Genomic DNA, 24,086 nt, shown 5'->3' with positions numbered 1-24,086 from the left:
CAAAACTTATAAATCAAGATCAAATTTCACACAGTATGCATCTGTTGAGTCTAGGTTTTCAATTTCACTGCTGAACTTTTGAAATGCAATTGAATGATCTAAACAGATTTCAGTGAGCTTTTTACAAAATTGGTTTGAATTTGAGATCAGTTTAGGATAGAATCCTTTCTGTTTCCTAACTTGTCTTTTCTGTTTTCAGCTGTGAGCCATCCAGACAAGATCTAATGCACAGTGTTTAACATGAGGTATGTAAAGTTAAAGAAATTCAGAAGAGTTTTTAACATGGAGTCTAAGGACACTGGAATAATAAGAAAAAGGGAGGAATAGAAAAACAGTATTAATCGGTCATTTGAGGGTATGTCAGAAATATTTGAAGGCTCATGAAGATTGTCCCTTTTTCTTAGCCTCCTCATGCCTGGCTGGCGCCCTCTCTTCTCGAAGGCCTAAGCTCAAAGGTCACATCCCCAGTTAGGACTCTCTGACCATCCAGTGGCACCTTCCCCTGCACACCCCCCTCACTCTGTCACCCAAACCACTGAGGCCTTCAGAGTTCTGATCACTCATTTGTTCAATTTTCTGTTACCTATTCATTCATCTGTTTATCAATTACTTACATCTTTATTTTCTGAGCCCCTTGACTAAAACGTGAGGTTTGCGAGGGCAAAATTTTGCCTGTTTATTCACTTCCATATTGTCAGTACTTGACACAATGTAGTAGATGTTCCGTACATTGTTGTTGAAAGAAGAGTGTAAACACTGTGCCCTCTCTAGAGAAACCTGCTCAAGGTTGCCTAATTCACCTGCCCACCCAGGAGGTTCTGTCTCTACATGGCCTTCGCACACCTCTCTCCAGATACAGCTCTCACCCATTCTTCCTGCGACAGCTCAAATGCTGTCAAGTTTCCTGTTCCCGACCCAGTATTCAGCAGCACATCCTTTCTCCTTTGAACTGCTGGAGTGAGTAAGACTGGGAACCTGGAGTTTTCACTCTTCTCTCTCAACTGACAACTAACTGGTCCCAAAAGAGATGACTTAATAAGTCTGTGCCTCAGTTTCCTCATCTAAAAATGGGAGAAAACAGAGAAACAAAATAAACCAGATACTGAAAGGATGAAATGGGATCATCTGTGTGGAACACTTGGAAGGTTCTGGAACATAGGAAATGCTAAATATTCATAATTATTCTCATTGCAGCACATTTGAGCACTTTATCAAAATGCTACCTTTTAAAATGTCAACCGTGTTTGTTTTCTGTTTTTTTTTTTTTTTTTTTTTTTTTTTTTGGTCTGGTCACGCAGTGTTTAGCATAGTACTATATCATGCTTGCTCATTAAGCAATTCAGAAATACTTGTCTGATTGAACCTAATAAAGTAAAAGGAAATGAGAGATAACAAAGCAACGTGACCAAATAGGTGAGCTATTATTTATTAACTCACAAATGATATTTTCCTTGGATTTATCTGGGGAAGAAAGCTCCAGTGCCTAAAATTGTATACTTTTGCCAGTAAGTTCAACTTAGCTTTCTACTTATTCTCAGATAATGCCTGCTTTCGAGTGAACAGGCTTCAAACTTGTCACAATCTTAGTAATTTTTTTCTATCCCTGAGGAATATTTTATTGGCTGGAAAGCAGCTGAAATGTTGCCTTTTCTTTGACTTTACCTAAATGGTAATTCACAGATCCATTGGATTGTTGCCCAGACAATAGAAAATCAAATCAAGAAAAGCTTAAGCCAAGTGATATTCATTTTCATCTTACAGAAATGTAATTAAATACGCAGGTGAAACAGATAAATATTAGGTGGAAAAAAAGCAAACTCCAGGAGCACACATTTTTTTAGCTTAACGGGGGACGTGTTGTTGGCTCACCTTCTCTATTCTATAGGATTCCAACAAATTAAACGTCTCCAACTGGCGAGTTAGTAGTGTTGATGTAATGTTACTTGTCCCTGGACAGCTGAGCTCAGCAATTCCAGTTCCATGTTTCCTTTCCAAAGGATAGCTAAAGAAAGATTCTCTGGATAAGTGTCATATGTTTGCTATGTTTCAAAATATTTAGTTCACATTTTCCTCTATAGATCTATTCATTGTTCCACGATTTCTATAGATTGGACTCGTTTGGGTCCAAGTGTAAATTTAAATTAAAAGGACAATATTCAAAGTAGCCCAGAGTAGTTCAAAGGAGGTTCATGGATCTGATTTTCAAAGAAAAGAACTTTTCCACCGTGTGTGTGTGTGTGTGTGTGTGTGTGTGTGTGTGTGTGTGTATGTCCATCATTCAGGTTTATTCAATCACTCAATCTATTCTAATCTACTCTTCTTTATTTATTTTCAATACAGAAGGTTTTTTTTTTTTTCCTTTTCCCCTTCTCTTTCTCCTCCTCCTTCTCCTTCACTCCTCATTTCAACTTGTAGAAACAATGCTTTCAACCGATACAAAGGGCAATTGTTTTACATTTTAAAAAAATGTAACCATAATATACACAACTCTATAACTTTAGTGTCTTGATAATATATCATGGACATTCTTCGAGTTTAGTGGTTAACATCTAGCTCATTATTTTTAATGTCAGTAAAATAGCCTATAGTATGAATATTTCACAATTCTTAACTATTCCTTTGATGGATAATCAGTATGCTTTCAGCTTTACTTTCCACAAACAAGATGGATATTAATATTTTTGCTCATGTCTTCACATATGGGTACCTTTGGTTCTATAGGGTAGATTCCAAAATATAAGACTATAAGAGCAATGGAACAAAGGTTTATCTATGTATCTATATAGATTAATGCATATTAATATTTTTCTATATAGAGGTATAGATGTTGTCATAGTGTTTGCTTCATCTCTATTTAATTCCATCAGCCTAGATTTTCTAATGGAAATTTTTTCTTAACACTCAAAACCAAAAATTATACCTTGCTTTACCAGAATACTTCACCTAGAAAGGGAATGTTCCCCAAATCTAGCCCTTTTTTATTGTTACCGTATTGTTTTAAAGATAATTTCCTACATGTTTTAGCAGCCCATGTTCTGATTTTTTTCTCTCATATTTATGACAGAATAGTGTGTGGGCTTTGTCTACCAAAAGAATGAACATATTTGTATACTCGGTTGTATTTGGTAACATCAACAGAATAAAACATTACTAATCATATTCCTTTTTAGACCATTTACTAAGACTCATTTGTTGCTGCAATTTTACACTAAGTCAAATCAATCAACTTTTTTCTTTACTTATTTTCAAATTTGCTTATTTCAAATATGGCATAGTAGATACCATGCCAGCAAGATTTTCCTTGAATTAGTGTTATAATGCACAGTATATATAATGGGTCTGTTCTTCCGAAATAAAGGTGAGAATTTTTTTTTTCAACATTTTTGCCTGGAACCAATAGTGTATTGGCTAGTCACTCAAGTAAATTTGTCTGACATGTGCAGACCTAAAATGTGTCTAGTTGATACAAGAATATTTTTAATAAGAAGAAAATAAAGAAAAATCTTTGGATCTAGAAAAGATCATTGCTTTTTTATTCATCACCAATCAACATATATTATTTCATATAATTCTCTAATTGCCCATGAGGTAAGTATTCACAGGTAAGAAATTGAGGCTGAGACACTAAGTAGCCTGTTCAAGGTCTGACAGCAAGTAGGAAAACCCAGATTTTACCCCATTATCTGTCTGATTTTGAGGTGCATATTCTAAACACTAGTATATCCCCAGTTTCCTGCATTACTTGACTTACTGACCATCACTCATTTTTATCCCAACCATTTTTCCTCTCTCAGTTGTAAGTTACATGTCAGTCCCAATCAGCAGTAAACAAAGATATAGAAATGAAGGTAAAGTTCCATTTGTATAGGATTTATACACAACAGGAGTATATGACTTAATGCAAGTTAAGGCCTCTGGTCTACTCGTGGAGGGAGAGAGCAAGCCTCTCTTCTGAGGTTGAAGGTCTCCTAGAATCTCTGGTGGTTGGTGGCAAGACTATTTTCCATGGAACAGTTTTCAGCCTCAGACTTCATCTTTCTGTGACCAAAGATATTTCCACTCTGGTTTGTTAAACCTACTCAGTCAAAGTTAAATCAATGTTATATGACCTGCTGAGTGAACAAACACTTTTCTCCCCTTTTGTTTCTTTAACCCTGAGGCTTATTTGGGAAGCTAACACCATTTTTCTTTGAGATTTCCAAAAGGCACACTGGAAAGTACCTCAAATGTCTCATGCTTAATAAATTCTTCATGGGGGTGGGGAAGTGGAGGCAAGAGTAGTCACATTCCCATCTTGGTTGTATTAAATTAGAATTGTTCTTGAATAATTCGAGCATTGATAATTCTAGAAATTTTTCAACAGTAGAAAATATAAGCAAGATTCACATCATCTTCAGAGGCAACATGTTTTCTTCCATGAACTGTCAGGAAATACAAAGCATTTTGTAGTTTAATATGTAAAACTGTAGAGCGGTTGTTTCATTTTTTGAATACGATGACTATAATGCCATTGTGTATGTAATTTGCAAATTGCCTAATACCATTTTCTCCTTTCTCATAGCATGAAGTATTTTTAATGTATTGATACATATGAAAACACATCCCATTTTAAGAATTAATACAGAAAGAGGCCTAACTTGCAGAAGTTCTGGATGAACTTCCAGACGGATTCCTCTGGGGGTTAGGAGAGGCTCTTCGTCAATGGCAAGAGAATCTTTTTCTCAATTATTTGATTGTCATTCAAGCCTTTCGGGGAGAAAATGAGCACCACACGTGGCGTGTAGTTCTTGTACACAGAGGTTAAGACTGAACTACTACCTGCTGGTCCCTTCACCAGCGTTACAACCCGTTCCTGGCAAGATAGGCAGGCCGTTAGCCAAGCCCCAAAGCCAACAAACCCAGACACCTGAAGCTGGCGCTGTGCCAGAGAGAGCGCAACGCCTGCGGCTGGAGGGAAGGGAAGCGGATGAAACCCCAGATGCGCAGGGAGGGTCTTCTCGTCTTAGGAGGGTGGCCCGTGTGCTCAGCTCTTGCGAAGGTCGCTGATGCCCAGCGAAGGACATTCCCACACGTGCACGCACGCAGAGTAACCCGCGCACACTCACACACCCCAGTTTCAGAAGGCACACTACATGGCAACCTCCTTGTCCCATGACTCCCCTATTTGGGGGGCACATTCAGCAAAACAGACCAGCGCTTCCTCCCTTTACTGATCTTCCAAGTTTCCAAACCTGAGACTGGGTGACTCTTGCCTAGGCTCACGGATCGAGCCTTCCCAGTGTTGCACTGAGACCCTAGGGTAGCCCTGGCGTGCCCAAGAGATGCGCAAGCATCTCGTGCCTTCCAAGCTCCCAGCGAGGACAAATGGGGTCCAAATTCTAGTAGAATCTGCGGGTTGCGGGAAGATGGACTCTAGGGCTGCCCGCGAGTGCGGTGGGGGACAATACCTTAGGGCCCCGTGAGCCCTCGCTTTCCCGGGGCACTCTCACCATTTGTAGCCTCTGCCGCGCTTGAACCTCAGGGTGAGCGCAGTCTCCAGGAAGAGCAAGAGGTTGAGCAGCGCGAGCAGCCAGTACCACGACTCCTTCTTCACCTCGGTCACTCGCCAGACCCCGACCAGCGAGTGCAGCACGAACAGCAGCCGAGTGGCCAGGGCGTTGAGGAAGACAAGCCCCTCCATGCTGGCCCGCGCACTCTGCCTACGGCCCCTTGCCTGCGCCCCCAGGACCCTGCCGGGCGCGTCCGGAGCCCACCCGTGGGCAGGAATATGACAAGCACTGAGACCTGCTGCTGCTTGTGGTCCCTTCTCACCCTCAGCGCCCGACGCCGGTAGAGCTGGTGCGCAGCTCGCCCCTCCCCCAAACTTCCTGAGAACTCTTCAAAGAGGGGCGAATCCAAACCCAGCTTTTCCAGACGGCTGGGCTTTCCAGGGAGTGTGTAGCTGCGCTGCCCCGGCTCCTGGGCGTTATTCTCCAGCGCTGCCCACCCCCCTCCCAATCTCGGGGCCAGTCTCCATCCCTGTCCTCTATCCCCGCCCCCGGGCCTCCGTGAGGTCCCCAAGAACTTCCCCATCACGAGGGGGCGGAAAGAGAAGGGAGGAGGACTGAAGGTCAAGGTGCAGCACAGCCAGAAAGGCGGAGGAGGAGCGCATCTCTGGCAGCTCCTCCTTACTTTTCCTCCTTACTTAATTCACTCCCACGTTTCACGCTGTCATGGTGACCCGAAGCCGGGACGCAGGAGGGCCAAAGAATCCAAGCAGTTTTAGAAACCCGGTTACTGCCCAGCTTGAAGAATTAAAACTTCCTAGGATCAGAGGCAGTCAGACCCTCCGGGCTTTCTGTGAGCTTAGCACACCTCCCTGGGCCAGTGGGTAGCCCTGGTCACTTTTACTTCCTTGTTGTGCCATCCCCCACCACACCACACCCCTGTTTTGTTTTGTTTTCTGTTTTGTTTTGTTTTTCCTGAAAAAATATAGGGGTAGCAAGATAAGACTGCAGAGGGGAAAGTGGAGGAGGAGACGACGGATGATAAAGCCAGGAATGCGATTAGAAGGTAAAATGCATGCACTCCCAAATTCAAGGACCTGTGCTCTTGAGATCAACGACCATGAATTAAACTCTCCTTCTTCCAGCATCCAACACAAGAAATGAAGTCAGGGTTTCCCAAAACACCTTCGTCGTTTTTGTTTCCTTGTTTGGTGTCCTACCACCTGTACTACTATTGACTTAACATTTTTCTTTAAATGTCCTCAAATTTTTACTCAAATAAATTTATTTTAAAAAGAAACTTGTATCACTTGTAAATAGAAAGCCTGTAGAGTTGTCTATAGTTGGAAGGTAATTACAAAAATAGCTAAAATATAATAAACTAAGTTATTGAAATCTCTCTAGATATTAATTAGTGCCTTCCAAAGCTTTGTGCCTCAAACTCCCTCTTTCTTTGTTATAAAGGAAGATATAGAATTAATTAGTCATATTACTATAATACCAACCAAGCAGGAATGCTCCCTTGACCACATTAGTAACATTGAAAGAAAAGTGCATAGGGAATATCTTTCTGATTAGGTGTAGTCAAGTTAAAATCATGTCATACTTTTCTTAAAATCAAGTTGAAAAACTGCGAGTTAGATGATTAATGCCTCCATTAGGTGAGAAATCTCTGATTGCTCACAAGAAGCTTAGAAGTGATTTCCGATACTGAGATCTGAGAGAACTTTTGTTTCCTCCTGTGGGTCAGCATTCTCCCACATCTTACAGGAAATCCAGCAGTGATTTACCGGTGCTGTTTAGTCTAGTTTCTAGTGTCCTTCAATGTTGGCTGATGACACAGTGACCACAGGCTATTCAGTGAAGTGGAAAAGCATAGTGTGGCAGACGAATGCCATGGAAGGAAGCGGTGTGCTGTGGTGGTTAGAGCCCTGTATCCACCAACCAGCTGACTTAGACTACTCACTAAGTCACTTAGTTGTATTGTGCCTTTGTCCTTTTGTAAATTTGGTACTCAATCTATCTACTCACAGGGTCATTGTGGGGATCAAATGAGTTAATCCATATGAAGTGCCTGGCAAGTGATAAATGCTTGGTAGACATCAGCAATTATTGGGAGGACCAAGAAAGTTATGCCAGGGGAGCTGCTCTTCGATGATCTGAGACAAGTAATAACAGGATTGGAGTGGAGGTACATGACATTCCTGTCGAAAAACCCCAGATGAACAGGTCTGGAACTGAACAAGTTGAGTTTTTACTTGTTTAGTGAGGGGGCACACTCCATGGGCCACTGTGGAGCATCTCAGTATGAAAGTGTTAGAAAGGTTAAAAAGCATTGGAGATAGCATTAGACATGATTTGGGCTTGACCTATGTGATTTTGGGGCTTAGGGAAGTGAGGCTTTACTCTAGATGGAATGCTATTAGGAAGTGGGGTTAATTTTATGTTGGGCATGTTGATAAATCTAATATAGAAAGGGATGTTTGTGGTTTGTACAATATTCATGTTCAGATGTAATTTTGGAGAGGTCCTATTTGATCCACCATGATCTCAGAGTGGCCTTACCTGATGTTGTGTAAAACTTGTATGTTCAAGAGGAGGATGCCAATGCCTGGCTAATGATGCCAGACCACTTGCTTGCAGTTAGGAGTTGTTTCTTTCTCTTTTTTTTTTTTTTTTTTTGAGACGGAGGAGTCCTGCTCTGTCACACAGACTGGAGTACAATGGCGCGCTCTCAGCTCACTGCAGCCTCCGCCTCCCAAGTTCAAGCGATTTTGTGCCTCAGGCTCCCGGTATTACAGGCACATGCGCCACTAATTTTTATATTCTTAGTAGAGACGGAGTTTCACCATGTTGACCAGGCTGGTCTTGAACTCCTGACCGCAAGTGATCTGTCCACCTCTGCCTCCCAAAATGCTGGGATGACAGGCGTAAGCCACCGCATCCGGCAACTTCTCTCTTTCTCAAGCCTACTAGGAAGGGCTCTCTAGGAGAGCTTTAAAAAAGGGAAGGCAGTCAGTCTGACATCTTCCAATCATTTGTTGTTCCCTATTTTGAAGGTTCAGAAACAAATTAGGTTCTATTGTCTCTGGATCTGATAAACAAAATTGTCATTAAAGAGAATTAAAGGTTATTTCTTCTTAATTTTCTCCTAAGTCCATTTTAAAGACTGGAAGCTTTCAGAAGTATCTTAAAACTGTCAGGCAAATAGCCCAATAATCTTTAAACAAAAAGAAAAAAATAAGCAATTTTAAAAATTTACTCTTCTTGAAAAAAAGCAATCTCAGTTGCATGCACCCAGGTCTTGTGGTAGAGGCTGAGGTTGCACTAAAATGTAGCCTGATTGTTCCACTATCCCAGGAAACAGCTAACAACTTCCCTTCTGAATGCAAACGGAACATAATTATCAGGATTTTCTTTCAATTTGGGTGATTCTGGCTACAAGGAAGAGACTTTCTCAATTCGCTCATGTAAAAGGAGTAGTTATTGGAAGGGAATGCATGGTCTAAAAATGGAGATGGACTCTCTTGACTGAAGAATAGGAGGTAGATGAAGACAGGGCTTTGGGAACTGGGAGCCTGAGGACAGCTGTGGACTTGGGTGGCAGCAAGGATCTCAAGGTTGCAGTTTCCAGACCTTTGCACAGCAACTCTCTGACACTGTTGTCTTCCAGCCAGATTTCTCCACACTGAATTCAAATTGCTGAGATAAGGAATTCAACTGACTTCCTTCAACTCTAAGTACCAGGGTCACACTATGGACCGCAGAGCAGGCTACTGACTGAAATCCAGTCGTTGACTATCCCTATGTAAATACCAGTTTAGTGTTGTTTTGTTCATCCTTCAACGTAAGATTCTGGGCAGCAGAGTTTAAGCAGGGGAGGAATGGGCATGGCAGGTACACTGAAACGTGGAGTACCATGCAGCTGTGGGATGACATGCCACATCCTACACCTATGACGCCAAAGATGCCCCTCCCTAATATTATTGAAACATTGTGCATGCAATTATGCACGCAGCTATGGTCTCCAAACAGGGATGCAATACAAAGGCACATCTGCATCCAGAGGCCACCAAAGCTGCAGATTGTTCACAGAAGCTGCAGTCTCCTGGCAATCTTCCTTCCTCCCTTGGCTCTATTTAATCCTATTCAGACATCACTTGTATACATAAATGTGTGTGTGTGTATGTGTGTGTGTAATACAATGCATGAAAAAAAAATCATACACTACAGGAAGATGTATCTATTCCCCAGAGGAACCACTCACAATTACCATTTTCAATTTTTTTTTCTGATAGTTACAATTATACATTTAAAATCACACTTTATATTCCTCTATTTCCTGATTTACCAATTTACAGAACTTGATTTTTCAGTTCAAGATTTGGGGAATCCATTACTCCTGCAATACCTTCTTCCTTCCTCATTCCACCTGTACTACTCAAATTTGTTAAAATTGTTGTCTGTAACATTCTATTCTCCAGCTATAATTAAGCCTGTATACTGTGTCTTCTCAACTGGTTTATTCTAAAAATTGAAAATCAACAAACAATATTTAAAATATATAATACAATATATAATTATTACTCAATATATTTTCACATATTTTCAGAGTCCATTATTTTCTAGAATGCAATGTTACTGATAAGAAGTATGTTTTATGTCTCATTGTCTTCTTCATGTAGATAAGTACTTTTTTAACCTCCAGAAATTTTTAGAATTTTGTTTTACCTTGGAATGTTTATCATTTGACTGCATCTAGTTATTGGACATTTCTTTCATATACCCTGCTCAACACAGTAGTCTTGTGTCTTTCGGTAGAGAGTCAAGTCTTCTTTTATTATGTCTTTGATCTTTTTTTTTCTCCTTCGTTGTTTCTGTTTTCTCCTTCTGGAATACCTTATATTTTTCATCTTTGTCTTTTTCATCCATGTTCTTGTAGTTTCTTACCTTTATCTTCTATATGTTTAAGTTAGTCTTTGGATTATTTAATTTTATTGTTGACTTCTATAAGTCATTTTTTTTTTGTTGTTGGTCAACTTATTTTGTAATAAGCCTTACTCATTAATGAGATTTATTTTTACAGCAGTTTATTCTTGTCTGGTGGATGCAATACCTTTTTGTCTTCCTGAATTATTTCTGTTTTTACTTGATTGGTTGCTCAGTTCCATCCTTTACATCAGGGTTTTGTAACATGACGGTTCTCAAATACTCTGATGATCTTTTGTTGTTCATTTATTTTTACAAACCGAGGACTGGGCTGGTTACAGGACATATTTGAAATAGGTGTATGAGTTGCTGTTTATCTATTAAATGGAAGAGCTGGCTGTGGTCCTGGACACTTGGGCAAGAAACACTTGCCAGGTCAGCTTCCCTAACAGGTGCAATGAAGAGGAGCAGGCAGGGGTATCAAGGCAAGGAAGGTTCCCCTGAGAGCTGGTTCTTAGTGCATCTTATTCAGTCCTTGGTAGAGCTGCCTTGATGTCTCTCTTCTACTCCATGCCCTAGTTCTGGCTGCTGTGAAGATCCATATCTACCCATAACAATGCTCCCATTCTACCCACGACCTTACTAGAAGCCTCACAGTCCACCCAACAACTTTTCTTTAAAGAACACCTCTCAGGTTTTAGCTTGGGGGCAAACATCACTAGTGATATCCTCTAAGTAAAGAAGCAGAAATTATCTCTGGACATTTCAATTGTTCTCAATATAGGTGTTGAACAAACACCTCAAACATTACTGCTCTGTTTTCCTCTGCACTGGTTTTTCCAGTGACCCAATCCTGTCTGTATTCTGTCTCCCTGGATTTCCTCAAAAAGGAGGTTCAACCCCTCATGCTTTCTAATACTGCTATTATTGTATCTTTTTGGTTCTGCAAAATCCTTTCTTCCATTTCAAAGATGAAATCTTAATTCCCAGTTCCCAGTTTGAAACAGAAAACTCACAGGTTGCTTTACTGTTAGAAATGTGTGTATTAAACAGGAAAAGAAATTGTAATTATTTCACATTATAATATAACATGAAGGAAAATAGAACATTATTAAGCTAGTAATAACTATCATAATTACTCATCTTTAGAAACTAATAAAAGTCAATGGTAGTGATCAGTTTTCAGACACTTCAACAGCTAACAAGGAATAGGAATCTAAAGTGCAGGTGGAGGATCTTGATGAGACCACCTTCTTCAAGAGCTGGCTCCACGTCTTACGTGAGAGTTGGAGAGTTACTTAATTTCTTTGAATTTTGGTTCTCATCTATAAAAACAAATAATGCTAGGCCTTCGTGTCTATTATTAGGATTAAATTAACTGATACTTCAAAAGTGCTCAGAAAAATGTTTGGAATAAAGCAGGTACTCAGTAAATATTTGTTGAATAAATAAATAAACATGTAAGTGAGGATTGGGTAAACAACACCCAAAATAATTCCCCAGCTGGGACCATAGCTGAGTATTCTAAGGCCAGCTGCTTGTAAATTATGGGGCTAGTAAATGTCATTTGCCTCACTCCATCACAAAGAAGGGAGAACACTGATCAGTAGAAACATTTGATCATCTTCTGTGATGATCTAAATTTGTTCAAATAAGCCTAAGTTTACAGTTACAGTATGAAGATAACATGAATCACTAAATCATGAACATTCCTAGCCACAGCAGCTCTAGAGTGAGTTGACATGGGAAAGCATTGTGCAATATTGCTTCATTTATGTATAATTTAGAAGAGGTTGTCAGGTGCTACAAAGGAACCAGTAGGGTGGAAGTCCCAACACCTTAGTTCCATTTCAGCCTCAAGATTCCCTTTGTATAATGGAGCTAAGGATACCAGTCTGGTCCATTTCATGATCATTAAAAGAACCACATGAGGTAATGATTATGAAAATGCTTTGTACATTGAGGTCAAGGTTAATGTCACCAGTGATAAGTCATGTTGATAGCATGCGCCTTTGGTATGACGTTATGAAAATGGCACTTTACCTCTGTGATCTTCCTCCCAAAATCTCATAGCCCTTGTTTAACATGAGAAAAACATTACACAAAGACAAATTGAGGGACATTTTGCAGAATAACCTACCAATACTCCTCAAAACCGTCAAAGCCATGAAAAACAAGCAAAGACTGAGAAACTCTCAAAGACCAGAGGAAACTGAGGAGACATGATGACTCAATGTAATGTGGTCTTCTGGATGGGATTCTGGAACACCAGAAGGACATTAGTAACAAAAAATAATGAAATCCGAATAAGACCAAGGGTTTAGTTGGTAGTACTATACCAATGTTGGTTCTGTATTTGTGATAAAAGTTATATGATAATGTAAGATGTTAATAAGAAAAATAAATGAAGGGTATATAGGAACTCTGTACTATTTTTGCAAATATTCCATGCAAATCTAACTATTATAAAATTTAAAGGTTTATTTTTTAAAAGTTGATTGGTAAATATAACATTTTATTTGGTTATTTAATTTTATTTCAAAACAGATTATACATTTAAAAATAGACTTCCGAAATGTCAGATAAAGGAATTATGTGACATTTTAAGAATACTTTTCAAGTACCACGATCAATTATCTTTCTGCTACCTTCCATGAAAATTGTCTGTTCTATGATTGTTGTCATCAATAAAAACCATTATCTCAGTGCTAAAAGGTCCACAGAGCTTATCTAGTCCAATCTTCCCACTTTACCAACTGAGGCCCACAAGAGGCAGGTGACTTTTCCAAAGTCGCAATCAATTTCATTTTTAGCAGCTTTCAGAATGTGAAATAAGAGATATTTTTATTATACCCAAAACACTAGAAAAAAATGAGTGTGTGTGTGTTTGCCAGAAAAGCTTCAAATATGAGTGTGTGCGTGTGTGTGTGTATATGTGTAAAGCTCCAAGGAGTCACCTAACCCAATTATGGGACTGGCCTTAAAGAACCCTTCTTGGAAGAATGACCACTTGTAATTTCTTAAAAAATGAGGGGAGAGTTCACCAAATGGAGGGAAAGGGGGAAAGGGTTCCACGCAAGAGAAGGGATGTCTTGTCCTCCGAGATTGCAGGGCGGAAGGAAGGGTGAGTGTTTAGATAAGGGAATGACTAAAGTGAGACAGGAAAACGATGTAAGTCAGGTCTGATGATCTCAGCCATCATAGTAATAGGATATGAGACCATGTGCTGATAGTGAAGAGTAGGCATTGGGTGGGGAACTGGAGGAGAGTGGTGAGGATTTTAGCTTGTCTTTGAAGATAAAGAGTAAATCTAAGCAAAGGTAAATAAAAAGCTAATGAATAATTCTAAGCTTGTATTAACACCATCATATAGGGATATGCAATTTTCTCTAGCAACCTTCAGATATCCAAGTACAGAGAAAGTGGACTGTGGCATTCATCTAGGATTCAGTTTTCTTGGGCAAGGTTAACAGAGTATGAAGATCTAAAGGAACCAAGGATGTTGATATCAACCATTCTGAGATCAGCTGTAAAGTCTAGGAGGTGTAGGAAAAAAATAAAATGGAGGAAGTCAACTGACTAGAAGAAAATAGAGGCAGCAAGAAATTGGATGTCTCTAGAATGACCAGGGAAGGTAAAATCTCTTAAAAATAAATTTGGTAGAAAAGGATCTCAATTCATGTGCCAAGTATCTGAGTGAATAAAAGGAGATGACTGGAAGGTTAAGAGAGTCATAGGCTATTAAAGAAGATGGCATCAACTTCAAAAGAGGATGACACTTAGAAAATGGTAGAAGCTGAACTGGGTGCCAAGAGAATACATCCTAGGATGGTGGAGGTACAGATGTTGACGTGCAGAATTGCAAAGCAGTAAAGGATAAAAGCATGACAAGGAACAATTCACAGTTGCAAAGATATGGAACCAATCTAGGTGTCCACTGACCAATGAGTGGATAAAGTAAATGTGGTATGTATACACCATGGAATACTATGCAGTTATAAAAAAGAACAAAATGATATCTTTTGCAGCAACTTGGATGGAGTTGGAGGCCATTATTCTAAGTGAAATAACTCAGAAATGGAAAATCAAATACTGTATGTTCTCACTTACAAGTGGGAGCTAAGCTGTGGGTATGCAAAGGCATACAGAATGATATAATGGTCTATGGAGACTCAAAGAGGGGAGTGGAGGGGAGTCAAGGGATAAAGAAACTACATATTGGGTATAATGTACTCTACTCAGGTGACAGGTGCACTAAAATCTCAGATTTCACCAGGATACAATCTATCCAAGTAACCAAAAACCACTTATACCCCCAAAGCTATTGAAATAAAAATATTTTTAAAAAAACATTCCAAGGAAAGGAGATACCATGGGAATGCATTTTGTTTGGTGACCAAAAATTGCAAAATGGGAGGAAGGGTTGAAAAAACTCCTCTCTAATATGGCAGGGAGAGTAGCAGCACAAGGTGAGGGCATAGGCCTTAGCATCAGGCTGTCAGTACTATGTCCCTACAGGAAAGAACCTAAACCTTCTATGCATTCCTTTTCTCCTTTGTAACAGCACTACCTAACATACTAGTGTGACACCAAAGAATGTAATGTGCCTGTACCATAGAGAATGAGTACCTATTAAATGAGAGCCAATGGTTTTCTTCCCCCAGCTTTCACTGTGGCTAAAGGCTCTAGATAGTCTTACAAGTCTGTGCAAGACCTGCACACAGTGGACAGAGGGCTAATGACATCCTGGTGCCAGGTGGACAGAGCATCAGCGAGGGTCAGGTGTGACTACAGTCTTTCATAATGTATCAAGTTTGAAATATTCAGATGTCTAATATTTATGCCTACTTTGAAGGACAAAAATGATGGAGGTTAACATCCCCAATCACGACTGCAGACACTAAAGACAATTCCCTTTTTGGCCCTGATTGCTCCCCAGATAGCTAATCTAATTCCTACAACTAAGGCGGAGACACATACACATACCTGGCAGAAAATAAGGAGGGGGAAAGAATTTGAATTGAGTAAGGGACAGGAGCAAAGCGATGAGAAGAGACTGTATACAGTCAAAGTTATCAAGCAAACCCACTTGAATTCCATGCCCCTAGGCTCGGATTGTGTTTATAAGGAAAGGGTCATTCATGAGATCTATGGAGTCTTTAGTTCTCATTATAGCGAACATGTTGGTTATATTTATAAAATACAATCATAACTACATCTGGAACTTCTATGCAGAAATTAAGGTTGACTTACATGCCAGATTGATTTATATTCCCCGATAAGATGTAAAGCAAAGATTTATTTTACTTTGCACTCTTACAGCATGGATTATTATTCATACTTTATTTCACAAATTGGTGGTAACCTAACTGCAGCCAAATCAAGAGTTCACATGCCAAGTTTTGGTCTGAACAAGTTTTGCATCCAATATACACTTGGCCAGAAAAATAAGGAGATAGAATAATAGAAGAGAAAAGAAAGTATTTTATGCACCCTGGAGGTCAAAAACAGATGTGAGTAGGGTCTTTGCGGAGTGTGGCTAGTTGACATCTGGTAATCCCTAATGGATTTCACTGTCCATTTGTAAGTTTCCCCCAATGTTTAATATCAACAGCTATTCAGGAACGTAGTGACTCGCACAAAGAATAAAATTTACAGATATCAAAGACAAAGCCAGAAAATTACTCTGTTCTTGGCATCCATCCTTTCTGGGCAAAGACTACATATTTTCTTTCTGTTGATGCTATGTTTAATAAAGCTATGTGATTGGTTAGATTTCGATTGAGCTGAATGTGTTTTGTTTTGTTTCTTTTTATGACTCAGTGACAAAGGGAAATATAAAACCTTCTGCTTACTTAATCAGAGAACTCTGGTTTCTTCTATGTAATTTGAGCAGGAATTGAAAAAAACCGTCCCCAGAAGGACTAATTATGCCCATACTGGTGGGAGGAAGACAAGAAAGGGATGGTGAGGAAGGTAGATAATCTGGCCCATTTTCTTCTCTTAGTGCGTAGACTGTCTGATTTCTTGTTTCCTTTCTAGTCACTCTTTTTTGCAGTGGCAATTCCCACAAACTGCAGAATTTGTAAGAAAATTTACAAAGAGGGGCAGAAATGCCTGTATTTCTGACCATAAAGGTTTCAAATGCCGAGGGACACCCTGGAAATGTTTTGCAAAGTTGATGCAGAAGAGTTATTGCTTCTTATTGCTAACTGCAACAATTAAGATTAAACATAGTTCTCCACGCCATCCACACACCAATTAAATTAAAGGTAATCCAGACATTCCTTTGACAGAACAGGCTACCCACAGAATTGCTAACTTAGTAACAAATTTAGAGATTTGTTACTAATCAATGAGGCATCAATTTGTGGACCTACTCAAGTCCATTGGTAGTGGTTATAAAATGCTAATATAATACTAGACATTAGAAGATTTTTTAAAAGACACAGGGTCTCTGTCGCCCAGGCTGGAGTGCAGTGGGGCAATCTTTACTCACTGCAGCTTCAAACTCCTGGCCTCAAGTGATCCTCCCAGCTCAGCCTCCCAAACTGCTGGGATCATAGGCATGAGCCACCAGTACCAGTCTAAACCCTTAACATGCTCAGTGGGAAAGAAGTATATCCTTGGTGGATTTCAGATGCCTGTCAGGGAAGTGGGAAGGAAGACTAGCAGCATGTGTGCTACGGAGTTGCCATCTCTGATTTCTCCAAAGGAGTGTGTCATCAAAAGATGTTTCCTAAGGTTTAGGAATTTTCCATTCAAGATGAACGTACATAGCAGCAAATGCATGTGTATATTATGCAGTATTAGTGAGAAACTCAATCACATGATGGTGCTTTGTATCTTTACCGGAACTTTTACATGTGCCATGTCATGAGATGCTAAAATGGCTCCTTGAAATAGAAAGAGGATATACTTTTATCCCCGTTTTACAAATGAGGAACTGAATTTTGGAGCAAATAAGTGATTCACCCGAGGTCATGCAGCTAGTATGTTAGAGAATTTAGGAAATATTTCATAGTCACTTGGATATTTTGTAATCACTCAAATTTCTGACTCAAATTAAGAGTCAGAAAACTGTGGGAACTATGGCTGAGATTTTCTGATTCCCACATTTTGCAACAATAAAATATAAACATGACTAACCAGAATACATTTACAATACACATGACTAAGTGACAACATGTGGGAGATAACTGGCCTTTGAAATGCATGTCTGTATTAATCAGAGTTCTCCAGAGAAACAGAATTAATAGGATTTTACAAACCTGCAGAGCCTATATCCCAGCTTGAAACTGAAGGCTGTAAGGCTGCTATAGTACCAGAAAGAGCCAGTGTCTCAGAGTTCAAAGGCCATCAGGCAGAGGAAAAAAGAATACACACACACACACACACACACACACACACACACAAAGTTGATGTTTCAGTTCAAAGGCTGTCAGGCAAGATAAATCTCTTACTTGGAGGAGGGTCACCCTTTTGCTCTACATAGATCTTTAACTGGTTTGGTAAAACCCACCCACATTACGGAGGGCCATCAGTTTTACTCAGTCTACCAATTCAATTATTAATCCCATTCGAAAACACCTTCACAAAAATATCCAGTTTGACCAAATATCTGGGTATCTCATGGTCCGGTCAAGCTGACACAAAATTAACCATCATAAGCCCACCCTTGTCAACTTGGCACTGTACATGTCTCTGTAAAACACATGTAATGTCCAAATAAGGATAATAACAAGATCATACTTCTACCACATTATACAGCTATCCTGCATACAAGCATAACTGCACTAACCCTTTCCCCAGAAGAGGATGCAAACTCCTTGTATGATGGACTCTTCTCCTTAATGTCTCATAACTTAAGTAAGTATGTGGGAAGAATGTTATGAAGTAAACTGTGTCTCCCCTCCGCCATCTATATATTCAAACCTTATCCCACAACGTGACTGTATTTGGAGACAGGGCTTTCCGTAGGGTAATTAGTTTGAAATGAGGTCATAAGGGTGAAGCCCTAATCCAATCAGACTGTTTTCATAGAAAGAGGAAGAGACACTAGAGGTCTCTCTCTCCCTGCTCACACAGAGGAAAGGCCACGCAGGTCCACAGCAAGAAGGCAGCCCTCCGCAAGCAAGAACGAGAGGCCTTACCAGAAAACTACCCTGCTGGCTCTTGATCTTGAGGCTTCCAGCCTCCAGAACTGTGAGAAAATAAATGTCTATGTTTTAAGCCACCCAGTCTGTGGTACCTTGTTATGGCAGCCCAAGTTGTGTAATATGACGACTAAAGCTCTACCTGGGGTATTTCTCACTGTCACAGAAGAGGGAATTTATTTAAAATGTATCAGTCCAATTATTGTGTGCATGTCCTAAACCTTTCTGTTTATTTTCCAGGCTGGACAGAGGCCTCCAATGGGGCTCTTTTTCAGAAGACATATGTTCTTGGGTATTTTGAGGGCTGGATTATAAATTCCTTTATGTCTTAGGGGAAGATTTCATCATGCTGTTTTAAAAGCTGCATGACGAGCCTGTCAATAGCAGGCAGATGTCTGGAACAAAGAATAAACAATCAACAAATTTTCACTGAGTGTCTACCATATGCTGAACCTCGGAGATACAATGTGGGTAAAGGCATAGGCTGTCCTTCCCTTTAAGTAGTACTCTAGTGAGGGACCTAGGTGGTAAGATAGGGATTGGGTATTGATTCATCTGAACATTTAACGTTGTTATAATAAAGAAATTGACTTTTAGAAGCTCATTTGGAGATTCTAGTAGAAAGCACAGCTACACATATAGCCTTAACCTGGAAGATAATGCTCTCTGACTAGCAAAGGTGTTCCCTTTTTCATTTGTCACCTTTGGCTATAAGCAGGAGTAGCAGATACCATGGCCTGGTTATACTACCATCTCAACATCAGGCTACCAGTTGGGTTATAGAAGACTTGGTTTAGGTCCAGGGGATTTGCAATCAACCAATGAAGAGCTAAACCAGAATTACAAAGACAATGTCTGGTGTGTGTGTGTGTGTGTGTGTGTGTGTGTGTGTGTGTTTTAATTTATACTACACAACCAAATTTCAGAAGCCTAATTTGTTGCAAGGCCTCTATGTTTGTAACAAGGTGGTTTTCATTCTTTCAGTAACACTAATTTTTATTTTTACAAAGTTGAAGAGGATTCTTGAAATATTTTCAAGTGTAATATAATATTTTCATGTGTGTTAATATAACACCTTTATGCTGTAAGTCCAAAAGAAAAGTCAAACAAAAGGTGGTCTGTAGCAACACTAAGGTGTTTCCATTTTTCACTGCTCTGCATTCACAGACTTTGGAGATGACCTATGAAGCTATAAATAAAAGCAAAACAATTTTTCTCTAAAACAATTTCCAAACTTTTCAAAAGGTGCAATGTTAGATTCATTTAATAGATTGCTACAGGCTTTCCTTGGGGAAACTCAGTTTTTTCCCCCCTTTTCTGAATCAAAAGTTGATAATGCAGAAATATTGCACAAATATCATGACAATATCTTTTCTTTTCTTTTTATTGAACAATAGTTGTGATTTGAAGAGTAACTTTCTTCAGTAAATTGTGGAGACTTCACAGAAATGGTTAAAACTATTTGAAGTCCACAAATTACCTAATGGAACAGCTAAGCTTTATGCCTTAAATTTTTGTATATATATTTTATATTTTCTTTGAAGTCTCTGGTACAGAATTTTTCAGCTCGTAATATTTTGTATTGAGCATGAAATTGACTATTGTTCTTACTGCTTCGTCTTTTCAAAGCCCCCAATGTAGGGGAAAAAAACGAATTTTTTTACAAGCCCCAAATCCAAGAACTATACCAATGCTGCCTTTGTTTCCCACAGAGCCGTTAAAAAATATATATCAACATGGCTTCTACCATATTACTAAATTCTATCAAGTTGGTACCCTTCTAACAACAATAACAACAACAGATTCCCAAAGTCATAAGGAGTGAGGAATGGTGAATGGAAACAGTAGGGAGGGAGTTACCAGAGTTACCAGACAGTGTCACTTTTTTTTTAGACGGAGTCTCAGTCTGTCTCTCAGACTGGAGCGCAGTGGTGCAAATCTCGGCTCACTGCAACCTTCACCTCCCAGGTTCAAGTGATTCTACAGCCTCAGCCTACCGAGTAGAGTAGCTGGGATGACAGCTACGTGTCACCATGTCCGGCTACTTTTTGTGTTTTTAGTAGAGATGGGGTTTCACCATGTTGGCCAGGCTGGTCGCAAATTCCTGACCTCAGGCGATCTGCCACCTCAGCCTCCCAAAGTGCTGGGATTACAGGTGTGAGCCACCACGCTCGTCCCAGTGCTACTTTTTAAGACAGGTTCAACAAGCTTTAAAACTGAGTTGACAATTTAGTCACAGGTAAAAATATACTGCATGCAATTAGCTAAAAATTTCTTACAATAAATGAAATCTTGGTATGGCAGACCACGAAAGCCTACCAGGGCACACTGAGGTATGAGTTGAGGTTTGGACATTCTAGCGTGGACGGCTCCCTTCCCCCACACTTCAAACTCCTCTACCTCCTGCCTCCCAAACACAAACTCCCAATCCCACCCTAAATGGACCTATTGAAACTTGCTCTGTTGCCCTCAAAAAGTAAGAGGCTATTTGTTCTTCCCTAAGCACCCTACTCCTGCACATTCTGAACTAATAGACTCAGCCATGCCCCAGGTTTCTGTAGGTTCCGTAAACCTCAAAGAGCCTGAATTCCACATGCAGCAGGAATTTAGACCAATGAGGGACAAAGGTAAAAGTTCCTTTTGGAGGAACACTGAAGAAGAGAAATCAGTCACTTACTAAAACTGATGAAAATTCTGGCTCTCAGGCGAGGGAAGAGGGGTCCTGTGCACTCTGTGAGGCTGTTTGTAACCCTCCAGAGTCACCTGTGTGCTTTGAGTAAATAGTAAAACTAGTTATCACTAGGAAACCGGGCCACTGCGTCATGGGACATCGGCCTTAAGGGTGGGATGTGGGCCGGGCACAGTGACTCATGCCTGTAATCCCAGCACTTTGGGAAGCCGAGGTGGACAGATTACCTGAGGTCAGGAGTTCGAGACCAGCCTGGCCAAGATGGTGCCACTGAATCGTTGGGATAATTTTTTTAAAGTAAGATTGCCAGTAATAGTGTAAATGAGTATGTGATTTTTCTAAATATTGCCAAATTCCTTTTCCTATAGGTTGTACTATTTATTTTGCATTTCTACCAGCAATATGTAAGAATGGCTGTTTCCCACCCCATCACTAGCGTCATCCACAGAGTATGCACTGACATTGGCATTTTGCCAACCTGATGATGAGAAATGCTATCTCAGTATAGTTTAATTTCACTTTTCCTTTTGTAATTAATTGAGCATTTTTATATTTATATTCCCCTATAGAAAATATAAAATTTAACTCTTAAAAATTCAGCTTACCTGATATCAACATTATCAAAATATATCAAATTACCAGTGTAAACCTAGAGTAAATGGCTATTTTTGTGTCCTAGCTACAGGGAGCAAACTATGGAATCCTTCCCCCACTCTTTGCAGCAATGACCCTTTAAGTCCTAGCTTGTCTCAACTTCATGATATCCATACCACACAAGGGAATGAATTTTCCCCTAAAGATTATATAGATTACATTTTTCCAAATGATATCTTCTTCAGTTCCCTCCTAATGTACTGTGTTTCTTAATTTAATAACACACATTTACTGAGTTTCTACTATGTACCTGCACAACATAGATCCCATAATAACCAATGAGAGTCAGTCTTTTTCTAGGCTGCTGGTACCATCAATGCATTGCAAAATTCCAGAAATTCCTGGTCACTCACAATTCCCAAGCCCCTAGTAAAACTATTTTAATTCTATGTTTTTCCTCTACCCAATACCAACATTTTGCATAATTGGGATGTGGAAAAACTCTCCACTCTGGAGTAGGCTTTGAGTTTAGAAAAGAAAGCAGGGTGGAAGAGAAGTTGTTCTTCAACAAGATTAACTAAAAAAACAAGGGTCCTGAGGAGTCCTGGGCTTTGGGGTCAACGTGATTTATCATTCAGGGCTCTGACTAAGACACAAGAGTTGAGCAGCAGGCAACTTTTGAACCTCTACAACTTACTGAATGTTAGTCTCTTCATTAAAGTATAGTCTAAATTTTATTCTCTTCATTCAAGTATAATTCTTTCATTTGCAATGAGTCCAAGAGAAAAGATAGGTTAAAATATTTAAGACTATTAAGTAGATACTAAATATTATAAAGTCTTGACCAAAAAAAGTGCTTATCTTGAATAAACAATAGCAAATGACTCAAATGACAGAGATTATTTGTGAAACTGCTGTTAGACTGTATTTCAGAGTTGACTAAGCTTGTTTTTTCTTATAGCCCCCACATCCATGCCATTAGCAAATTCTACTTTCAAAATATATCTTCAATTCTAAGCATTCTCATTACCCCACTGTTACCCCTCTAATTCAGGCCTCATCTAGTCTATAACTACAGCCTTCTAACTTGTCTCTACTTATGAGTTTATCCCTACTTTGGCCTTCAGTTATACCTCAGTTACCCATACGGCAGCCAGTGATGATTTAAAATTGTGACACAGCTCCTGCCACTGATCCTTCAAACCCTCTATTGGCTCACAATCACACCCAGTTTAAATCCAAATCCCTTTCATGGCCTGAAAGCTTCCACTTGATCATGATCCAGCCTCTCACCTCCTCTCTGACCTGGCCTCCTCTCACTTTCTGTCTTGCTCATTCTGCATGGCCAGAAGTCTTCTCACACTTCCTCATAAAATCCAAGCATGATCCTGGATCAAGGCCTTAGCACTTCCTCTTCCTCTGCTTGGAACTCTTGGCTCATAACTCCCCGTGACTTCGTTCAAGGTTCTGCTCAAACACCTCATTAGTGAGGACTTCCGTGACTAAAATAGCACTTCGGTCACTATCTGCTTACCATGATTTATTTTTCTTCATAATATTATTTTCAATACCTGGCACAGTTTATACTTATTTGTTCATTGTCTGTCTCCTCCTACAAGAATGTAAACTCCAGCAGAGTAGAGACTTTGTTTTGTTCACAGATGGATCTGCAGGGCTTGGAATTGTGAACGAACAGTTATTACAGTGGTCTGTTCCCAGGAGAGGCATATGAAATAAAATTGTGAAGTGGGATATTGCTTTATTGACAGCTGTTTGCACTGTGAAAACTCCTTGTCACCACCAGGTTACAAAGTCTCTCGTAACAAAGATAGGGAGGTAGGCTGGAGAGAGGTGGGGACAAAAAAAAAGAAGAAGAAGAGTTGGGGTGTTCCTAATATGGCCCAAGGGAGAAAAAATGGTGGTTTGCATAAGGGTCTGGCAGCCCAAATGGAGAGAACCAGCAGGGCTTGGTAATGGTTTGAATGTGGGAAATGAACGAAAAAAAAGAAAAGCATAAAAATGGTCCTTGATAATTTTTTCACATGAGCAGTTGAGTGTATACTGGTGCCTTTTCATGAGATGGAGAAGGGTGAAGAAAGAATGAGATGTGTGTGTTTATTTGGAGAATGGGGATTGGTAATAGTACAAGTTGTGCCAATCCCCCACCTCCACAAATAAACAGTGTGCATGCACATGCACACACCTATTTCCCACACTTCTCTGCTCTGCTTT

At 39.8% G+C, this 24,086-nt stretch overlaps 1 protein-coding gene across 1 annotated transcript in view; it reads right to left on the bottom strand.

Annotated features, from left to right (window-relative positions):
* TMEM26 (transmembrane protein 26) overlaps nucleotides 1-24,086 on the bottom strand; it is a 65,613-nt gene extending 41,527 nt beyond the window's left edge. The window contains exon 1 of the mRNA XM_001094188.4: nucleotides 5,490-24,086. Within this exon, the coding sequence (XP_001094188.2) occupies nucleotides 5,490-5,680 (191 nt within the window). The 5' untranslated portion in view covers nucleotides 5,681-24,086. The remainder of the gene's footprint in view (nucleotides 1-5,489) is intronic.

The sequence above is a fragment of the Macaca mulatta genome, chromosome 9 (genome assembly GCF_049350105.2).
Source record: "Macaca mulatta isolate MMU2019108-1 chromosome 9, T2T-MMU8v2.0, whole genome shotgun sequence".
Taxonomy (NCBI): Eukaryota; Metazoa; Chordata; class Mammalia; order Primates; family Cercopithecidae; genus Macaca; species Macaca mulatta.
Note: the sequence above shows the minus strand (reverse complement) of the source record. Positions and strands in the feature narration are given on the sequence as shown.